This window comes from Artemia sp. Qi Xiang Cuo, chromosome 3 (genome assembly GCF_049724085.1).
Source record: "Artemia sp. Qi Xiang Cuo chromosome 3, ASM4972408v1, whole genome shotgun sequence".
Classification (NCBI taxonomy): Eukaryota; Metazoa; Arthropoda; class Branchiopoda; order Anostraca; family Artemiidae; genus Artemia; species Artemia sp. Qi Xiang Cuo.
The window spans coordinates 62,458,610-62,477,810 of NC_142796.1; the positions used below are offsets into that span (position 1 = coordinate 62,458,610).

At 32.3% G+C, this 19,201-nt stretch overlaps 1 protein-coding gene across 9 annotated transcripts in view; it reads left to right on the forward strand.

The window, feature by feature from the left end:
• Nucleotides 1-19,201, forward strand: part of LOC148954385 (myosin heavy chain, muscle-like) — a 120,041-nt gene that overhangs the window by 44,759 nt on the left and 56,081 nt on the right. For 4 of the 9 annotated variants that reach the window (XM_089086369.1, XM_089086368.1, XM_089086372.1 and 1 more), the window contains exons 13-16: nucleotides 1,308-1,487; nucleotides 3,935-4,091; nucleotides 12,204-12,256; nucleotides 18,439-18,526. In XM_089086369.1, the coding sequence (XP_088942495.1) occupies nucleotides 1,308-1,487; nucleotides 3,935-4,091; nucleotides 12,204-12,256; nucleotides 18,439-18,526 (478 nt within the window). Of the gene's footprint in view, nucleotides 1-1,307; nucleotides 1,488-3,934; nucleotides 4,092-6,605; nucleotides 6,668-9,192; nucleotides 9,255-12,203; nucleotides 12,257-18,438; nucleotides 18,527-19,201 lie in introns of all 9 variants that reach the window. The other 5 variants (XM_089086365.1, XM_089086363.1, XM_089086366.1 and 2 more) reach the window with 2 other exon arrangements.

Consider the following 19,201-nt stretch of genomic DNA (forward strand, 5'->3'; position numbering starts at 1 on the left):
AAAAGATAAGCGGCAGAGAGAATTACAAGCGATATCGAGAATGCGAGTATCAGACAATGTCAAAAATGAGGTTGCAACTAAAAAATTGTGCTGCTAGAAGGAAAAGAACCGCAAAAACCGGAACAATTCGGAAATGGCAGTCACCATGAAAGAAATACTACGATTAAAGAACAATGCCATCACAATCTTCGACGCCAACAAAATTGGGCACAAAACCCAGTAGAAACCTAAAAAGATGCCACAAATAACGCAACTGTTGATTACAAGTCATTGGGACTCTTCAACGCTATGTGTATTCTCTGGGAAGCCCTCCATTTTTAAACGCAGTTTCACCTGGAAGCATTCTCCTTCTATACTTTTATATATATATATTATGTATATATATATACTTTATATATATATATATATATATGTATATATATATATATATATATATATATATATATATATATATATATATATATATATATATATATATATATATATATATATATATATATATATATATATATATATATATATATATATTTTTATATATATATATATATATATATATATATATATATATATATATATATATATATATATATATATATATATATATATATATATATATTATATATATATATATATATATATATATATATATATATATATATATATATATATATATATATATATATATATATATATATATATATAGTATATTATAAATACAGTTTTTTGTAGTTTTTGTTTTAGAAATGTAAATTTTTTCCAGAGATTGCAAGAAAGAAAATATTGAGAAACACCGCCTAGAGCTAAGTTAATTTCATTAAACTGAGGTTGCTATTCACTTTTAGTTCATCTTTGGCGCCAGGGCGAAAAGAGATCATTAAACCTCACAGGTATATGTGTTTTCTACGCATGCAACCTCTGTGAATTTCTGGGCTTTTAAAAACTGGATTGGTTTCCCAGAGTTACTATTTGCATTCTAAGCCAGTAAAAAAAAAAAAGTTTTTGTGTCACCCAATTTTTCACAAGCAGTCCCTCTGTTTATGTGTGCTTCATGTTTCGCTTTAAATTTGAGGAGCATTTTAAAACTTGGGAAAAACATACGAAGCAATTAAAGACTTAGAAGCTGCATAACGGTCTTTTTCGGAAAAACCTTTTATGTTATGTTAATGGTTTCCATGAAAAATGATAGTTAGGGTCCTTTGATTTTTTTTGGGAGGGTGATTTCTTTTAGAAATTCAGCCCCAGTAGACCTACCATTCTAAATATCAGAGGCTCTGATTTTATTTTGACATGATTTTTTGTATTTTCAGCCGCTTGGTGTGATTTCGATCATGGAAGAAGAATCTATGTTTCCAAAAGCAACGGATAAAACATTTGAAGAGAAACTCATAAACAATCATTTGGGCAAATCTAACAACTTTGTTAAGCCTAAACCACCCAAGCCTGGTTGCCAAGCGGCCCATTTTGCCATTGTTCACTACGCTGGCACAGTAAGTGTTCTTTCGTTGTGGTTTCTTCAAACCTATTCAATTTATGGTTCACATCTTGTAAAAGGTTTCTACATTAGCCTTGCATTAAATGTACTTAAAAGTTTTACCCAACAAAGCTTGCATTGCTTGCACAATAACGAATACGTTCACATTTGAAAGACTGAGACGTTGTATCTATTTTTGCCGATACAGGGAAACCTTTTGTTGCTTTATAATCAGGTGACTTTTGTAAATAATACATAGTCTAGGTCTAGGTTAGGTAATCTATGTAAGTTCAGGTTGGGTAAACTTATATAACTGGGTGTGGTTGTATCAAACTGTTATAAATAATACAAATGATGTATGTGAAAGTTTTTCCTTCTTATGCTAATTAGCTTCTAAACGTGATCATGATGTGTGTCTCTCTTTATCAGTAAAAAAAACTCGTTTATATTTTGTGGCCTTCCCTCAGGTACTAAATACCTTCGGAGTACTTGGCACTGGATTCATTTTGGCCTTTTTTAAGTTTATTTAAAGTTTTGTTGAACATTTTTCACTGCTATATGTATCTTGATGATCTGACTGTCAAACCCTTATGATTTTCTGACGGTGCTTTCGAATAATTAATCGAAATCAAAAATAATCTTAAAAGATTGTATTAAGGTTTTTATAGGTTAGAATTAAAAAGTTAAACATTAGTTAAAAGGTTTAGCCAAAACAAAGTAGTTAAATGTCTTTTTCTGATCTTTACTCTCCAAAGGAAAGGGGTTTTCATATGTCCCTTTGCTTGTAAAGATGGTATGTCATGGCTTGTTATGTCGAGGCTTGTCATGGCTATTTGTCTGGGCTTTCTATGTCATGGCTTGTCATGTATGGCCTGTCAGATTTTGGTGATTTTGCTCTTCTAATGTTCTTCATATTCTAAATTATCCCAAGGAAGAGAAAATATTGAAACTTTAGGTTTGCTTTAAAATCTCTTAAAATCTGCGCTTTACAGTAGCCTTGTCAGTTTTTATGCCTTGTCAGCTTTCAGATTTCCTTTTTCTTACAATTTTAGTTTTCACTCTAACTTGTTCCAAGAAGAAAAAATTCTAACCAGTGTCTGGTTCATAATCTTTAGAACGGTCCTTATTCCAACTTTATTGTAAACTCACTTGCCAATCTGCGCTCGGTGTAGCCTTGTAAGCTTGTATAGCTTTTCGCATTTCATTTTTTTACATTTTTAGTTTTGCTTCTTGAAAATTTCTAAGAAGAATAAAAAAAAAAATAATTTGTAATCTTATAAATACTTAGTACTTTTGCTTTATCTTAAAATCACTTTAAAGTCTAAACTAAGAACGGTCTTGTAAACTTATATCGTTTTCAGCTTACCTTGGTTTTTATACATTTTTATTCCATTGTTTGGTTTTTACTCTGTAGTTAATGTTTCACACCTGTTTTAAAAGAAAGAAAAACTGTTCAGTTTCTGGTGAAAAGTCATAGAAATATTTTATATTTGAGTTTTATTATACACCTCCTCCTTTTCGAAAACTGTCAGTGTATCACTGACATTTTCAGTTATTTGATCTGTATGACAAGAAGCAAAATTGTAAATATAAAAGACTAGAGAATCAAAAATTAAGACTGCAGAATCAAGCTGATTCAAAGTAAAAAATTGCTATCAGAATCTAGCGACCAGTTTTTATTATAATGATATTCTTCTACAGTAATTCACCCAATTTTAGGAGGGTGGAATGCGATTTTGAATATTTAGGTATAGGGGGGTAAATTTTTCATTATTTTAAATGTTTTCAATGAAGACATTAAAAAAGCATTTCAGTGAAAATGCTAATTTTTTCTTCAAAATATAGGGAGGGGGCAGAAAACATAGGGGATACAGGCCCTCCCCCTCCCCAAATTGGCATCACTGGTGCGTGATATGTGGCATTTCTTGCCAAAATAAGATGCAAAGTCTACCTTTTTAACTCAGTGTGCTCTGTCAGGCATAAATGTAGTTTTTTTCAGGGGGGGGGGGCAATAACAATAAAAAATCATTTCATAATGTGAATAAGAAGCCCTCAGAAATTTGATCAAATTCAGTACTTTTTTGGAACGAGGGCAAATTCCTTCTTCTTTGGTAATCCCTGTGCTCTTTCAACGAGCCTAGCCTGTTTTCGTGGGTCTTATTTTGTGCTTGAGATACCTTGAAGATCCTTCCACAGTTTTTGTATCTTCTATTTTTCATTCGTAGAAATTTCAGTACGGTGTAAACTACAGTGTTACGTTGGGCATTCACTTTTTTTCTGGATGTTATCTTTTGTCTTTTAATTCATGCAGGGTAAATATTTCCTATCTACCCTCCTTCTTCCCAGTGCAAGCAGGTATATTGACCATTTTTTCAAAGGTATCATACATTACAATATTTTGTAATTTTCGATTATGTAATCGAATTATTTACATTGTTTGGTATGTTTGCCATCTTCTTAAAGGTACCCTACAATATTACTGGATGGCTTGAGAAGAACAAGGATCCGCTTAATGACACTGTTGTTGATCAACTAAAGAAGGCTTCTAACAAACTCGTGGTTGATATCTTCGCTGATCATCCTGGACAATCTGGTGGGGCTGAGCCAGCTGGAGGCAAAGGTGATGTATTTTCAATCCTATGTTTTATTGTTACAGGAAAATAGTTTGTTTTCGTGGAATATCAGAGCAAGTATTCAAGTTTGTGACTTGATAAAATGTTGTTAATTAAAAAAAAAGAGAATTACCCTCAATTTGACGATTAAAGTGATGGTCTTGGGACTAGCCAGAAAAACGTGAAATAGAAGTTTATAAAACAGTTAAAAACTTTAGTTATTTTTAGAGCCCAAAGAGTTTAAATATAATATTGATGATTTTTTTGAAAGCTTGAAAACGATAAACCCTTCTAAATCAGATGGAAAATAGAAAAGAAGGGAATGGCTTAACATTCTGATGTAGGTGGGAACAAATCATCATCATCAACAAATTATCATTGAAGCTTCTGATCATATTTCCCGCAAGTTAATTTTTCATGTTGCCATCTACCATTCTTGCACCTGCCTTATAACTAAAGAGGCAAAGGTATAGTAATTTATATATTTCAATGTAAACGGAAACTTAAAACTTATGATTATAAATTAATATATTGAGTACCTAATAGGTGGATTAATTAAAGTGATCTGAATATTTTACCATATAGCGACTGACCAATAATAACCAATAAGGAGAATAGAAGAGACAAAGAGATAAATAACGTAAAAATAAAGTAAAAATGCCGAGCAAATATAACGAACATTATGGCACAGTTGTCTATCAATCGTTAATTCCCTGTGCAAAGTATTTACTAATTTTCTCACAATTTTTAAGTGCTCATTACTTTTTCTTGAAGGTAATTAAGCTTCCATTCTAGAGAAAAACCCCTCTCTGGTTCTTTAAATTGTTCCAGCGCTCTTCCTCTTTTATTGCTATACCATGTAATGATGAAAATGATACCCTTGTGGCATATCATCTTTATATTCTTCCATGTCTTTTCCAGTTTTTTCCCTTGTCACAAATAATTATGATAATATATAATTAATTATGATACCACAGAAGAAAATATATAGGACTGCTGGTATATGAGGCTCATGTTTTAAGCACCCATGTGCAATGATGGATGTAAATGACAGAGTTGACATCATTAGTTTAACCCTAAAATAAAATCCTCAAAACGAGACTTCCCAATTTGTTTAAAGTATAACTTTCTCTTTGAGCTGAACAAATTTTGAGCTAATTGTCTATTCAAAGAATAATTTCTTATTTAGTAAATTCAGTATGCCTCATATGCCTTATTTATGGCCATTACTACTTTTAAATTTGATTCCAAGGTGCAAGCTCCATCGTAACTAGACTTTACTAAAAAAAAGACATAGAAATGATTAAAAACGCTTTTTTCAGGAAACTTTCTATTCTTGGTAGATAGTAAACACTCACGATATGAATGTTGTAAGGATTGGTCTTAATCCAAATGTCCCCAATAAAATAATGAACATGAATGTGAAGAGTAAGACATAAATTAGTTTTAAATTTTCTTCTAAAATATTTCGTAAACCCTAAAGGTTTGAACTTACCATATACAGTATTTACAATATTTAATTAAATATTCATTCTCGGTAAATATTAAACGTTTTTGCATATATCTTCTGTTTTGAGCACTATGTTGCTCAAAATTCATAATTCGAAATGCAAATTGACTAGGACTTATATGAGCCAAACTTTTCAAAATTCAAATTTTCTACCAAATTGCTTTTCAATTATAAACTTGGTAATCATAACATAATATAGAGAATCAGATATATTTAGAAAGCTACTGCTTGGTTTTCTTATTAGCAGACTTTAGGATACAATTTCGTCTTTTCTTAGAGCAAATGATTTCAGTGATCCACAAAAATAATATTTATAAAATTACATTATTATGGATCGCCAGTAAATTGAGTCGTATAATTCCTCACCCAGTTTTCTCTGTATATTTTTTTTTACTCTTTGCAAATAAAAAACGAATCCTAATAAAAGTTCATTATGGCTGACCTAACAAGTTTTTGAAGTCTAATAAATAGAGAAAGTGTTAACCTAACCTGACCTGACTTTTGAGTACCAACACACTTTCTATTTTCAGCTACTTCCAATGGGCTTCCAAGCCACCTAGTACGATAAGACACTTATTTTGCTAAAATTTTAATAAAAGCTACATATAATAATTTTTTTTATTATTAAATAAATAATCAACATTATAATCAATAATCATTATAAATATTATACTCAATAATCAACAGTATTTTTATTGAAACTAAAATTATGTTATTTCAACGTTGGATGTATATATTTCCATGATTAATAAATGTTGTCGCTCAGTTCGAGACTTGGCTTAAAAATGTGTTTGAGAACTATCCTCTACGGGCGATAGATGTGGCTTTACCTATTGCAAAGTCTTTGTTTTTAAACCAAGGGTATTGACACTTCATGTTTCATAAAGCCTTTTTAATATCTGATTTCTGTTGGGATTGTTACATATGTTTCAGGCCTTTTTTAATAATTATTTTTTGGTAGGAGGTGTTTATTTTTTACTTTACTTTCTGAATTATTGAATTTTTGATTCAGGTGGAGCTGGGGCGAAGCGAGCTAAGGGTTCTGGTTTCCAGACTGTATCTGCACTGTACAGGGTAAACTATGATACGATGCACTGAAAGCATGTTGCTTTCAATTTACTGCTTTTCACACACATGCCATTTTATCTGAGCTAAGACTATACCCAGAGATGAAGTAGTGAGGGAGGGGCTCAGTCCTGCAGACATGTTTAAAACCCTGATTTTCTTACAAATGTCTCTTTCTTGTTATATTAAAAGGCACAGTTTGGCAAATTTCGAAATGTATTGAACCGAGCACCCCTCACTGAAGTCAAAAGTCTCCGGGGTTTGATTTTTGTCTTTGCTGGTCAAAATTAAAAGGGCTGTCATGGCTTGTGATCCATTTGACATTAATAGTACTAAAGAACATAGTGACACACGATTCTGTTTTAAAAAATCAAATCGTGATTAGTTTGAAATAAAACTAGGCGGGGCGGGGGTTCTTCGCCCCTCACCTCCCATGAATTATTTAGATTTAGAAGATATTCTATAATTTATTTTATTTTCCAGTAATTCAGTTTTTTTCTGATCTGTTTTGTGATCAAAATAGATTTTGATCACCTCCCATTTATCTTCGAATTCCCCACCTCCCATTGATCTTCGAATTGGCTGAAATCTACTCCTCGTCCTTCAACTGACCAATCAAATTCCTTGATTATAAATTTATCATATCACAAGCCCTTTTAGGTTTGACTTGGTCATTACCTGTTGATAATTTAATTGCTTTTTGTAGCAGAATTTCTTTGCTGAGCTTCAGTGCTTATTCTTCAGTCTTAGCGCTCATTTATTTTAAATGCTTTTTTCTCAATTTTAGCCTCTAAAGCTCGGCTTTGGCGTTTAATAGTGCCATTCAGCTAACTAATATATTTTAAAAAATATCACTGCTATATTTTTCATTTTCTTATTAACAAATGGGTCACAAAAACACAACATTTAAATCTCCATGTAATATTAACAAAACAAAAATATACCATATAAAAGTTCATTTAACTATTCTTGGAAGCCACTGTGTAACAGCTTTCTGCCATTGGTGTAATAGAAGAGCTATGTACAAGAGTTTTAAGCTTTAAAGCTTGGCTTTGGCTTTTAATTATGCTATTCAACTTCCAGGACCGTTTCTTTGTATTCCAGCCTTTGTATGACAGCTGTCGGCCACTGATATAACAGCTCATAGAATAGCTATGTGCAAGAATTTTGGGCTTCAAGGCCCAACCTTGGCTTTGAATTGTGATGTTCAACTAATTAATAATTTTCTAAATATACCATTGCTATACTAATCCATGTGACAGTTCGTGGAAGACGCTGTGAGGCAGCTGTCTTGTACTGATATAATAGCTCAGAAAAGAGCTAGATACTATAACTTTTTTTTTTTTTTTTAAATAGATCTGATTTGAAAAACAGATCTGGGTTAGTTTGTCTTAAATTATTGGTGTTAGTATTCCATTGAGTGCGTCGTTACGTATTCCCAAAAGGAAACACCAAAAAATGATTTTGCAAAGCAGCGATTTATATATTTTTAAACCATATGTACACATAATCTATTGGCTTTTTTTCTGCTGTCCCGATCGATGTGTAACTTATTTGTTATCATTCTTTGTTAGCTTGGGGAAACAAGCTATTCTAATTCAAACTTAGTGGAGAGATAGGTTTGGAAGGAAGTACAAATCTCGTACAACCTTCACAAAAATTCCCACAGCCAACACGGAATTATTCCGGTGGATAATACCACGTGAAAAATCTCTCCCGGGGAAAATCTTCTCAACAGAAAAATATCCAGAGAATTCCAACCCCACTGAAAATTTCTCCCAGACAATTTCTCCGGAAAATCTTTTGATGTAAAATTGAGTCGGCAAAGAGGCGAATTCTGGTAAATTCCTCCCGTGTAAAACTTCCCCTTGAAAGCTCACTCCCACAAACCTCCCTCCCAACGGAGAATTCTCTCCGTATAAATCCCCCAGCATTTGTTTTAGAATCACCAGGAATAAAGGTCCGTATGAATTCGCAATAATGCTACGAAAATTTTGGCTGAAATTTTCGATGCAGATATATCTGTAGCATATTTTTCCGTGGAAATTTGGCAGTGGGTTTTTGCTCTGGAAATATTTGTGGAGGTTATACGAAATTTTTACTTGCTTCCACCTCTACGTTTCGCTAATTTGAGTTAGAATAGGTAAATTCCCAAAACAAATGATAATTTTTACAACTTGGATGTCAAAAACAGATATAAGAAAGACTCACTGGAGGTATTTCGGATCTTACACAGTAGTATGTTACTTGATACAACGTATATAGATCGGTACATGATTCATACATACATACATACTATATATATATATATATATATATATATATATATATATATATATATATATATATATAAATATATATATATATATATATATATATATATATATATATATATATATATATATATATATATATATATATATATATATATATATATATATTGAATGACGGTGAATTTCAGAAAGGATTGTGATGGTGAAAATTTTATATTTCATTTTTATTTTCGTTTATGAATCATTGAATTTTTAATTCAGGCGGAGCTGGGGCAAAGCGAGCTAAGGGTTCTGCTTTCCAGACTGTATCGGCACTGTACAGGGTAAACTATGATGCGACATATCGAAAGCATGTTGTTTTCATTTGCTGCTTTTTTCACACACTTATGCCATCTTATCATAGTTCTTATTATACCCAGAAATGAAGTAATGAGAGGAGCTCAGTTCTGCAATTATTTTGGAAATCTCGATATGCTTAAGAATGTCTATTTTTCTTCGTGAATGCTGCACTTTGTGAAAGCGTGAGAGCGGCATAGTTTGGTGAATTTTAAACATATTTAAGTGAGCTCCCCTCATTGAAGTGAAACGTCTCCTGGGTTTTATTTTATGTGAGTTGTTCAAAAATAAAAGGGCTGTCGTGGTGTATAATTCATTTGGCATTAATAGTTTTATTGCTTACAAAAGCCTATGCTGGAGCATGGTTCTACTGCCTAAATCAAATTGTGATTTACATTACGTAACCTGGTTTGCACCCCCCCCCCCAACTTTCGTGATTTTTAAGATCTCCTACAATTTCTTATATTTTACAGATAATTCATGTTTCTTTCTGGTCGATCTAATTTATATCGATTGATCGATCAAATCCCTTGATTATAAATTTATATCCCATCACAAGTCCTTTTAGATTTGACTAAGTCATTGACTGTTTATATTTTAATTGCTTTTTATAATAGAACTTCTTTGTTTAGCAATTTACGTGCTTATTCTTCAGTTTTACTGCTCATTTAATTTAAATGCTTCTTTTTTACTTTTAGCCTCTAAAGCTCAGCTTTGGCTTTTAATAGTGCTATTTACCTAATTAATATATTTTTAAGAATACCACTTCTATAATAGCCCATGTAACGGTTTGTGGAAGTCATTGTGTGACAGCTGTCTGCCAATTATATAATCACTCATAGAAGAGCTACGTGCAAGAAGGTTTTAAGTCACGAGAATATTAATTAAGTTCTTATTTTTCAAAATCGATCTCGGTTAGTTTTTCTTAAATTATTGGTCTTGGCATTCGATTGGGCGCTGGTCTAGTGGTGAAAGTCTTTACAAATTCCCAAACGAAAACCCTTTTCGCAGCGAAAACATTTGAAGCATTGGTTTTTTTGTGGGATTGGCAGGAACTTTTGCTGTGGGAATTTTGGTGGAGTTCGTGTAAGATTTGTGGGTGCATTCACCCCAATGTCGGTGCTAAGATAAAACTAGAATTGGGGTAATTCTACCAAGGAATGAGAGTTTTTGCTATCCACTTTGGATGTCAAAAACTGAAATATATATTGAATATGTTACAGGTAATTATTTGGTAAAAAAAAAACAAAAAAAAAAAAACTGTTTTCCTTTTATAGTAATTGAGATAAATGAGCACTTGAACAAGGTCTTGACCTTACAAACTTTCACTAGAAATACTTTCCCACTATATACAGACCGGAAATGCCTGAATGAGCTTAAAATCTTATTTCTTAAATTATAGTAAAAAGTTTATCTATTCTCTATGGGATCCCAAGGTCCATAGAAATGTTCTAGAGATTCCATGGGAAAGAGGGAGGTAGGATAAAACCGCTAGAGCTAGGATGAGAAAGTATGACTGAGATGGGTTCAGAAAATGGGATTTACGTACTTGTTGCACGCAACTCTTCAATTGTCCTTTCTTGTGTATCAAGAGGTCTTTTTATCGTTTTGCTGTAGCCATACAAAGAAGACAGACCTCTTTAAAATTCCTTCAGATATGAGACTTGCTGGAGGGCTTCACAAGCTTTATGCTTTTGCTTTCTCATTCACAATTTTACCCTCTCAAGATAAAACATGCTACCTCTATACTGTTTCTATTTTATTCTCTTGGTTAAATTTTGTGTCAAGCCTTATCTTGGCTGAAAATGTTGTTGACAATCCAAAAATTTTCTCAATTTATTGGAAAAGGCATTTTTTAAAAAGCTATTTAATAAAGAAGAGCCCTTCATGGGTAGATTTCGCCGCAATATTGCGTCAACATTGAACATAATGTTCAGTTTACATTATCGCGGTCTCTCTCTTTTTCTTTACTATATAGAGTTGACTGGATACGGTCAGGCTAATTTGCGGGACAAAATGCACTTAGACTATCCAAGTATAATCAACGCGATTCTGGTGAATTTACTCCCACATATGAAATGAAATACTTTAATAAAAAGAAGAAGAGCAGGAAGATCAACTGGATTATTATTTTCTTAAGGCCTATTTTATATCTAAAGTCTGTTTTATATTTAAAAATGCTGTCGAATCCTAATTCCACCTTATGATATTTTACGATATTTTCGTTTAGACATAATTAATTGTAAATACATATATAGGTTTCTTTTTAGACATTACGGTTATTTTCAACTAAAAAAATAAATATTCAGGAAATGTCGAATGTACATCAGTTAAATAAGGATTAAACAGAACATAGCTGATTCCTTGGTAACTTATCTTCATCTAGCTGATCATCAAATATATTTTACCAGAATTGCTTCGGATCTAGTGTTACCCTGAAATGTTTTATCTTGAAAGAGTTGCTTAGTATGCATTCTAATTAGCTTCTAAGTCACACACTTGGCGTTATAATTCGCTTTTATATGCCATATTTTGTGTTATAATTCGCTTTTAAGTCACACTCTTCGGCTAATTTCTGACAGTAGGTGATCAATTTTGCTAATTGAAAACGACCAAATAACGCTGCTACTTCAACTACAACAGATATGTCACTATGTCTTTGTCGCTTCTCAGCCTATGAATATATATCTAAAATAGAATGACAATAGTATATATTTGGTAGTTTGTAAATAAGAAGAATTTATTTACTTAAAAAAAGATTTTGCCGACCGAAATCGGAACTTTTGAACTAACGTGAATCACATATTTGCCAACAATAAGGTAAATTTTTAGCGATGCGAAATGCGGTTGCCGAAGTGAAATTCGCCTCCTGTCAGAACTTAGTTTCTGCGTTATAATTTGCTTTTCTTTGTTCTAACCTTTTCTTCCTCCATCAGGTGGCAAGAGAACCAAGGGTGGCGGATTTGCAACTGTTTCATCGTCGTATAGAGTATGATTTTTAAATATCGGTATTTAACTATCCTGGCTCACAGATTCAGCAAATACTATTAATTTAATTGTAAATTAAATCAACTCTAAATTCTGTTTCACATAATGAGCTGTTTTTTTTTTGTTTTTTTTACGTTGCGGTTCTTTTGATGGAATCTAGAGAAAACATATTTGATTTGTAATTATTTGTCTGTCCATACAGTTCAGTTGGTAGCTTGATTGTCATTGTTTATTTGGTCATTAACAATGGTGAATTAACTTAAATGAAAATTGAAAGTCATCTATTAACGTAAATGATTCTATTTATGAAATTGAATCATGGCCTGTGCTTAATATTTATCTGTCTTATATTTTTTATAAATATACTATTTCTTCTGAATGAAAAAATATTTTAAACTTATTGATTTGCTATTTGTAACGAATCATACAATTATTCAATTTATTTACCTTTAAATCGCAACTCAGTTGAATATTAATGATAGTTATACCTTTACGGAGAGAGAGAGAGAGGGAGAGTGGTCCAGTATCAGTGAAAGAACCCATGAGACTATTCTGAAAACCATAAACCTGTGGCCTAAAAGTACACTTATTTGGTGTTTTAACTCCACTCCATTAAACTCTTTTCCGCCCCTACTCCCATCTTAAAGCGTGGTCCTGTATATACTTAAGGCAATATTCATTATTATTTTTTAACATGAATTGTAATTTATTAGTGATTAGAATATCATTATTGACATGCTACAGCACCTAACTAAGTTTCTTATTGATTTAAATCACCAAAAGATTCATTATTTTTCTAGTCCGGTATTGTTAAGCGTCTTTAAGGAAACTCCCTGACGCCTTATTACCTGTAAATTCTTGTCTATTATTATAATTTATGTAAAATTTCTGAAGATTCTGTGAGCCTGGATAGCCAATAGCATGGTCCCTATGATTTTAATTTTCTTTCGAAGATGGTAAGCATGGTAAAATTTGAAAGCCTTTCACCTTGGCTGCGTTTCATACTTAATTCTCAACTGCTACCAAATAACTCGGCCTAACTCTTGTAAGGGTATGAACAAATACCTGGTTTACCTCCTTTTATCCGGAACGCCGAAGGGATAAAATTAGTGGTGATGGGAGATAAAAATCTGGGATGCTGAAAACAGAAATTAAACATATTGAGATTAAAATGTATACAAAAGCTATCTATACTTGTACTAATAATCTTACATCCAACATTGTTCTAAGCATCATACCTGGGCCATATTATGGCCACACTTGTGGGTAAAATCAAAATTTACGATTACAGCGCTGATTATGTATCTCTTTCAACACTTTTTGAGTTGAACAAGATTCAAGTTTCCAACTTAACGTTTATGACCAATGAGAGTGAAGATTCAAGGCATAATTTTTAAATTGAAAAAAGATGGAAGCTGTGAACAACAGTTTTCCTATCTGCAAGGTGAATCTGGTAAAAGATGCAAAGGCATAGTCTTAGTAGGTCATAAATTGGTATTTGTTGGAAACAAACCTGTTTTGACACAAGCTTTTTTAATCAATTTCTTACCAGTTTATTTGCGTGTCTCTCTAGCACGTGTTTCGTGGCGCTAAAATCAAGAACAAACACTTTAATATTTTTTTTTTATTGACAAGTACGATTATGGTGTGGCTCGGGCATCATTCTCTAATGATGTATCTTGTTGGTACCTTAGTATTGTCTCTGCCGATAATCAACTTATTCTGACTAACTTTCCAATATAGAAGGTTTACTAATATTACTAAAAACTCGTTGCTGCTAAAAGCTATGCGAAATAAACACAGCGAGAAGCCGTGCAGTTTCTTGGATATATTGGTCTCAAGGGTCACTACTCCTCACAAGAGAAGACCCTATGAAAGGGAGGTTTGAAACATGGTCCCCAAAATTTCCTGGCGTGCCTTGATTTACTGTGCTGCCAGTCAGGGGCATGCGTAGAGAGCGGAGGGGCTTTGGACCTGGACTCTTTCTAAAACCCTAAATTATTCTAGAATTTCTGTGCACTTTGTTATTTAAATTATAAAATAATATTTCCTTTATAGTTATTAACACCCCCCCTCCCCCAACCGAAAAGATTCTGTGTACGTAGCTGCTGTCAGTAAATAATAATCCTTAAGTAATAGGGTCAGTCCGAGTCAACTCTATCGTGTAATTTTCATTCTTCCAAAGATTTTTTGCTCTTTACTCCTGAGTTCATACTAGGCTTCTGTAATGGTACAGAATTATTTAAAGTAACTTAGAGTTAAGTTTGAAACGCATCCCTTATGAAGATTTGTTTGTCCTGAAGAATGTTCACCAAATACTTTCTCCATTGGTTTTCTGAAACACTTTTTAAGTCAATGCTATCTTTGCAATAGGCTTTGCTTAGCTAAGCGTTTAACCATGCAGAGCAAGAAATTGTTATCGATTTCCTATCTACTAAACTTTTAATTTTGTAAATGTCATTTAGTCTAAACTTCTAATATTTTCAATCAAATCTGTTTTTAGAGTTTAGTATTTTTAAATTTAATAACTATTGATCAACTACTATCTTACTTTTTTTACTTTGATTTAGAGCCACCTTATTCACAGTAAGTTAAGTAGTCAAGATTAGTAATCCGACTCAACATTGTTGTGTCAAGTTTGGTGCTAGAAATGAAGCAAAATTTTTATTGATTATTACAATTCAAATATCCCCCAAAACTAACTTACTTTAAAAGAATTTAAAATCAAAATAATTTGGCTTAATTATTGTTTTTTAAAGGAACTAAAACATGTGTATTCAATGTTATGTTGGTTACTGGATTGAGCATGTCTGTGTTATCCTGCATCTTAATGATATAGTTGGATGGTTGTTTCTTTCTTTTTTTTCGTTTTTCATAGTCTACTCAGAATCAAAGGGTCTATCTCATATTATCATATTTTAAAATGAGAGCAAAAATAACGATTTTGAGCTTTTCACTGCCGCAGTTTTTGTTCGAGGACCTAAATTTAGAAAAAAAATACATGTAATATAATGTTTGAATTCCAGCTCTATTCTTTGATTTGCTGCCTAGACGCAAATTGAAGCGTCTGGCTTCAACTTGATGTATGGTAAAGATAATGAATACGGCATTGCATTTTACAATCCCTACCGGCGGTGCTTATCTCCATTTCATGACCTTTCAGCCTGGAAGTGTAATGGGGGGCTGGGGCCAGCCATCCAGTACTGTCGCATACCCTTCCTGTTTACCTTTCCCAGATTTGACCTGGTACCCATTTAGAGCTACATCATACTTGCTGTATGACGCATAAAAATATGTTAAGTAGCGTTCACATGCATTTCTAGATAGACTTCCATGCTTAAACTTGAGTGTCTTGGTAGGAACGTGCTCCTGAATGTATTTCTATTAGACATGCATGTGAACGCTACTTTAAAGGACGGACGATAAAGACGGTGACAAAACAGCTTTCTGATGGGCAGAAATTGAAATCCTAGACGCAGAGTTCCAAACTCTAGACCCGGGTAGTTAGGTGTAACTTATTTCAGCCAAGCACTGGATTTTGCCTTTGAACAAGAGCTTTCTAAACGCAATGTCTTACCAGACTCGTGTTGGGCTATGAGGGTCTTGTTGGACATCAATGTTAACGCCGCTTTTGGTAGTCGTCGAGCAAGCTCTTCCAAGAGTAACTGATTTTTAAATTCAGGCTCCATCTCCCAAGAAGTAAATACACCTCCATATGAGGTCAGTGAGTACATGCCTCCCTCCTCCAAAAAACAAAACATAAACAACGAAATAATGAGCGCAAAAACTCATTTTAGAGGTGCAAGCTTTGGTTCTGGGATTGACATCATGAACCAATTTGTTCTTCTTTTCCTCTAACCTACAGATATTAATTATTTACTAACATGCACTCTTTTTAGGCTATTTTCCTTTTTTATTTAATGGATTTTTCCCCATTTTTGATGATTGCCTTTAATATGAGTTGCTTGTTTTTACTCAATATCTTACTTTGCTTGTTATGAACTATTGTTATCTAATCCTTCAGCCCTTTTTTCTTTTTTTCAACTGATGTTTCAATGTTATTATTTTTTGTCTTAATTTTCCGAGTCTTTTGCAGAATTTGAGCAGATTTGAGACGTAGTTTAGCTATTTATTTATTATTACTAAAAAAGAAAACAAAATTGCTATATTAGTAAAAGTAAATGGAATTTATAGGAAAATCATGAAACAATCATAATAATCTTGTGATGGTTTCAGAGGGGCCGGGTGTCTAGTAAAATGGTAGTAAATCTTGGCAAATGAGCTAAAATAGTTACGTTACAATTGAATGAGCATGTCGTCGTTTTCTTGTATATTTTTATCATTAGGTTAGTTTCAAACCTCTTTATAAAAAGCATGGAGTTTTACATATTATTTGCCTGTTTATTGCCCATTTCTTGGTAAATTATAAGTGTAAGTGTTTCTTGAGTTATTATTATTATGATTTAATTTTTTGAATTTCTGTCGGCTATATAATTTGTATTTTCGAAGGCTTTTAGGAAGCCATTAAACTTAATTTTCGTGTTAAACACATTACAATTTGTTTCAGTAAAATGAATTCCAAAATTTATTGGTGAATTTGGTTTAAGTAAAACCTCTAGAATATTTAAATCTTTATTAAGCGCTATTGTGCTGCCTATGATTTAATGTGCTGCCAATTTATATCGAAGCAATTGCTTTTGATTAATAATTTATATTTTCAAATCCAGAGAGTATAAAGTAACTTCTAACTATAGTAGCATCTAACTATAAAATAACTTTATCTAACTAGATAAAGTAACTTCTAACTATAGTAAGTTAAATCAATTAATATGATCGAAATTGTAGATTTTTTTATGAACCAATTTAATTATTAATTTATCTATTTTCAACAAGTTGTTCCTATATTTTCTATCACTCTTATTCAGCATTTTAACTGGAAGAAAACTGATGTACAAAAAAGTGGATAATGGCTGATACTTGATCCGTCCCTGCGGATCAAAGATGGATCAAACAAACACGGCTCTCTCATAGAATTATTGTCGCTATGTATGATGGCTATTTTGTTTAAAGGACTCTCATTCTCGGTCGCAGTTCAACTTTAAAAAGCCTTAAAATATGGGGAAAATAGACATTGTGTAAATGTCTGAAATGACCATGGCTTACGTTAAAGATTATGTTATGCTTAAAAGATAGCATTCAAAAAAATATGGACTCAAGAGGGGTACAACATTTTCTCCTTAAGATTGAAATATTCTAATCTATTCATTTCGATTTAAGATAAATACATATGTTGCAGTCAAACTTTAAGAAGCACTAAGATATAGTGGAAATAGTCATTATAAAAATGTGTAAGTGAACTATGTGCCTGCGTTAAAGTTTCCATTTTATTTTAGAAAAACTTCAGAAGCAACATGGGGTCTAAAAGGGGTATACTATTTACCTCTTTTAGTTGCTATTTTTTTTTTTATATTAATTTCTACTAAAATGCATTTATCAGTTACAATCCAACCTTAGGAAGTTCTAAGATAAATGGATTGAGTAAAAGTAAAATTATTTAAGAGAAGGTTTATGTTATAGGTTGAATTATATTAGAAAAAGGGATACGGATTTCAAAAGGGATACAGCAGCGGAAACATAATTCAAACCCAGTATCCAACGCGAAACGGGAAAAAATTCTGAGAAGTGCTTCTCTAAATATGTGGAATAAAACTATAGCACAAAACTATGTAAAACAAAGCTTTTTATTTTAGTTAAATGCAAAGTAAAAATAGACATAATTATTTTAAGGAGCGATGGGGGTGATGGGCATATCCCCCACTCCTAGTTCAATATAAATAAATATATCGAAATATTCTGTGAACTAAATATATTTCTGGTGTTTTATATCTACTGGCATAATAGTATAAAAATATATTGTGTTAAATTTTATTTGGAACTGTGACTATCCATACCCAAAGAATTAATGCCGATGATTTAATGAGTTTTATTTCAGATATTAAAGGTAAAACAATAATAAACGCATTCAAGTCTTTGACATGAGAAAAATAAATAATGTAAAATAAACAAATTATTTTCATTTGTTCGTTTTATATATTTAGTTTACTTTGTATTCATTTTCTTCTTTTAATTGAGCTATTTATCAACCGCATAATCTAATGAAATATTGTGCTATTTGTGATTTAGGAGCAATTGAACAACCTGATGACTACGTTGAGAAGCACTCATCCTCATTTTATTCGTTGTATCATCCCCAACGAAACCAAGAGTCCAGGTATGAGTCACCCATTCTTTAAAGATGTCCTTTTAGAATATCAGTGCATTCCGTTCACTAATATAATTTGGTTCACTAATATAATTTATATTTTTGTTTACTTGTTGAAAATTGTACAATTGATTGTAGTGGGACCAATTTGGGAAGCACTAATACTGGTTTTATATGCTATGTGATTCCTTACGCAACTAGGGGTATGAGTTAAATCCTATTAAGAATTTGGTGCTATTTCTGAGTTTATCTCACTTCCTCTTTTCGTAATAAAGTTTAATAATATAAAAGTTTTTGCTTGAGTGAAAAAGGATCATCTATGCCATGGGATTGGGGGATTGGTTAGCAAAACTCAGAAGGTTAGAATAGATTGATAAAAATCCTCTGAGTCTTTTGTTACAAAAGTGGACGACTTACATTGTGTTTATACCTCAGAGACGTACCTAGTGGGGAGGGGCTCAGCCCTTCCCCCAATCCTAAATTTCCTTGAATTTCTGGGCATTTCTTATTAAGCTTATCGAATATCATTTTTATTGTTGCACTTCCACAATTATGTTTTGTTTTTGCCTCCCACCCCCGAAAAAAATCATGGATAGGTGCCTGGACCCCTTGTTCACTTTATCACTAAGCCCTCAACTGTGGGCACATATTTGAAATTTTGGATTTGTTTATGATTGGTTAAAA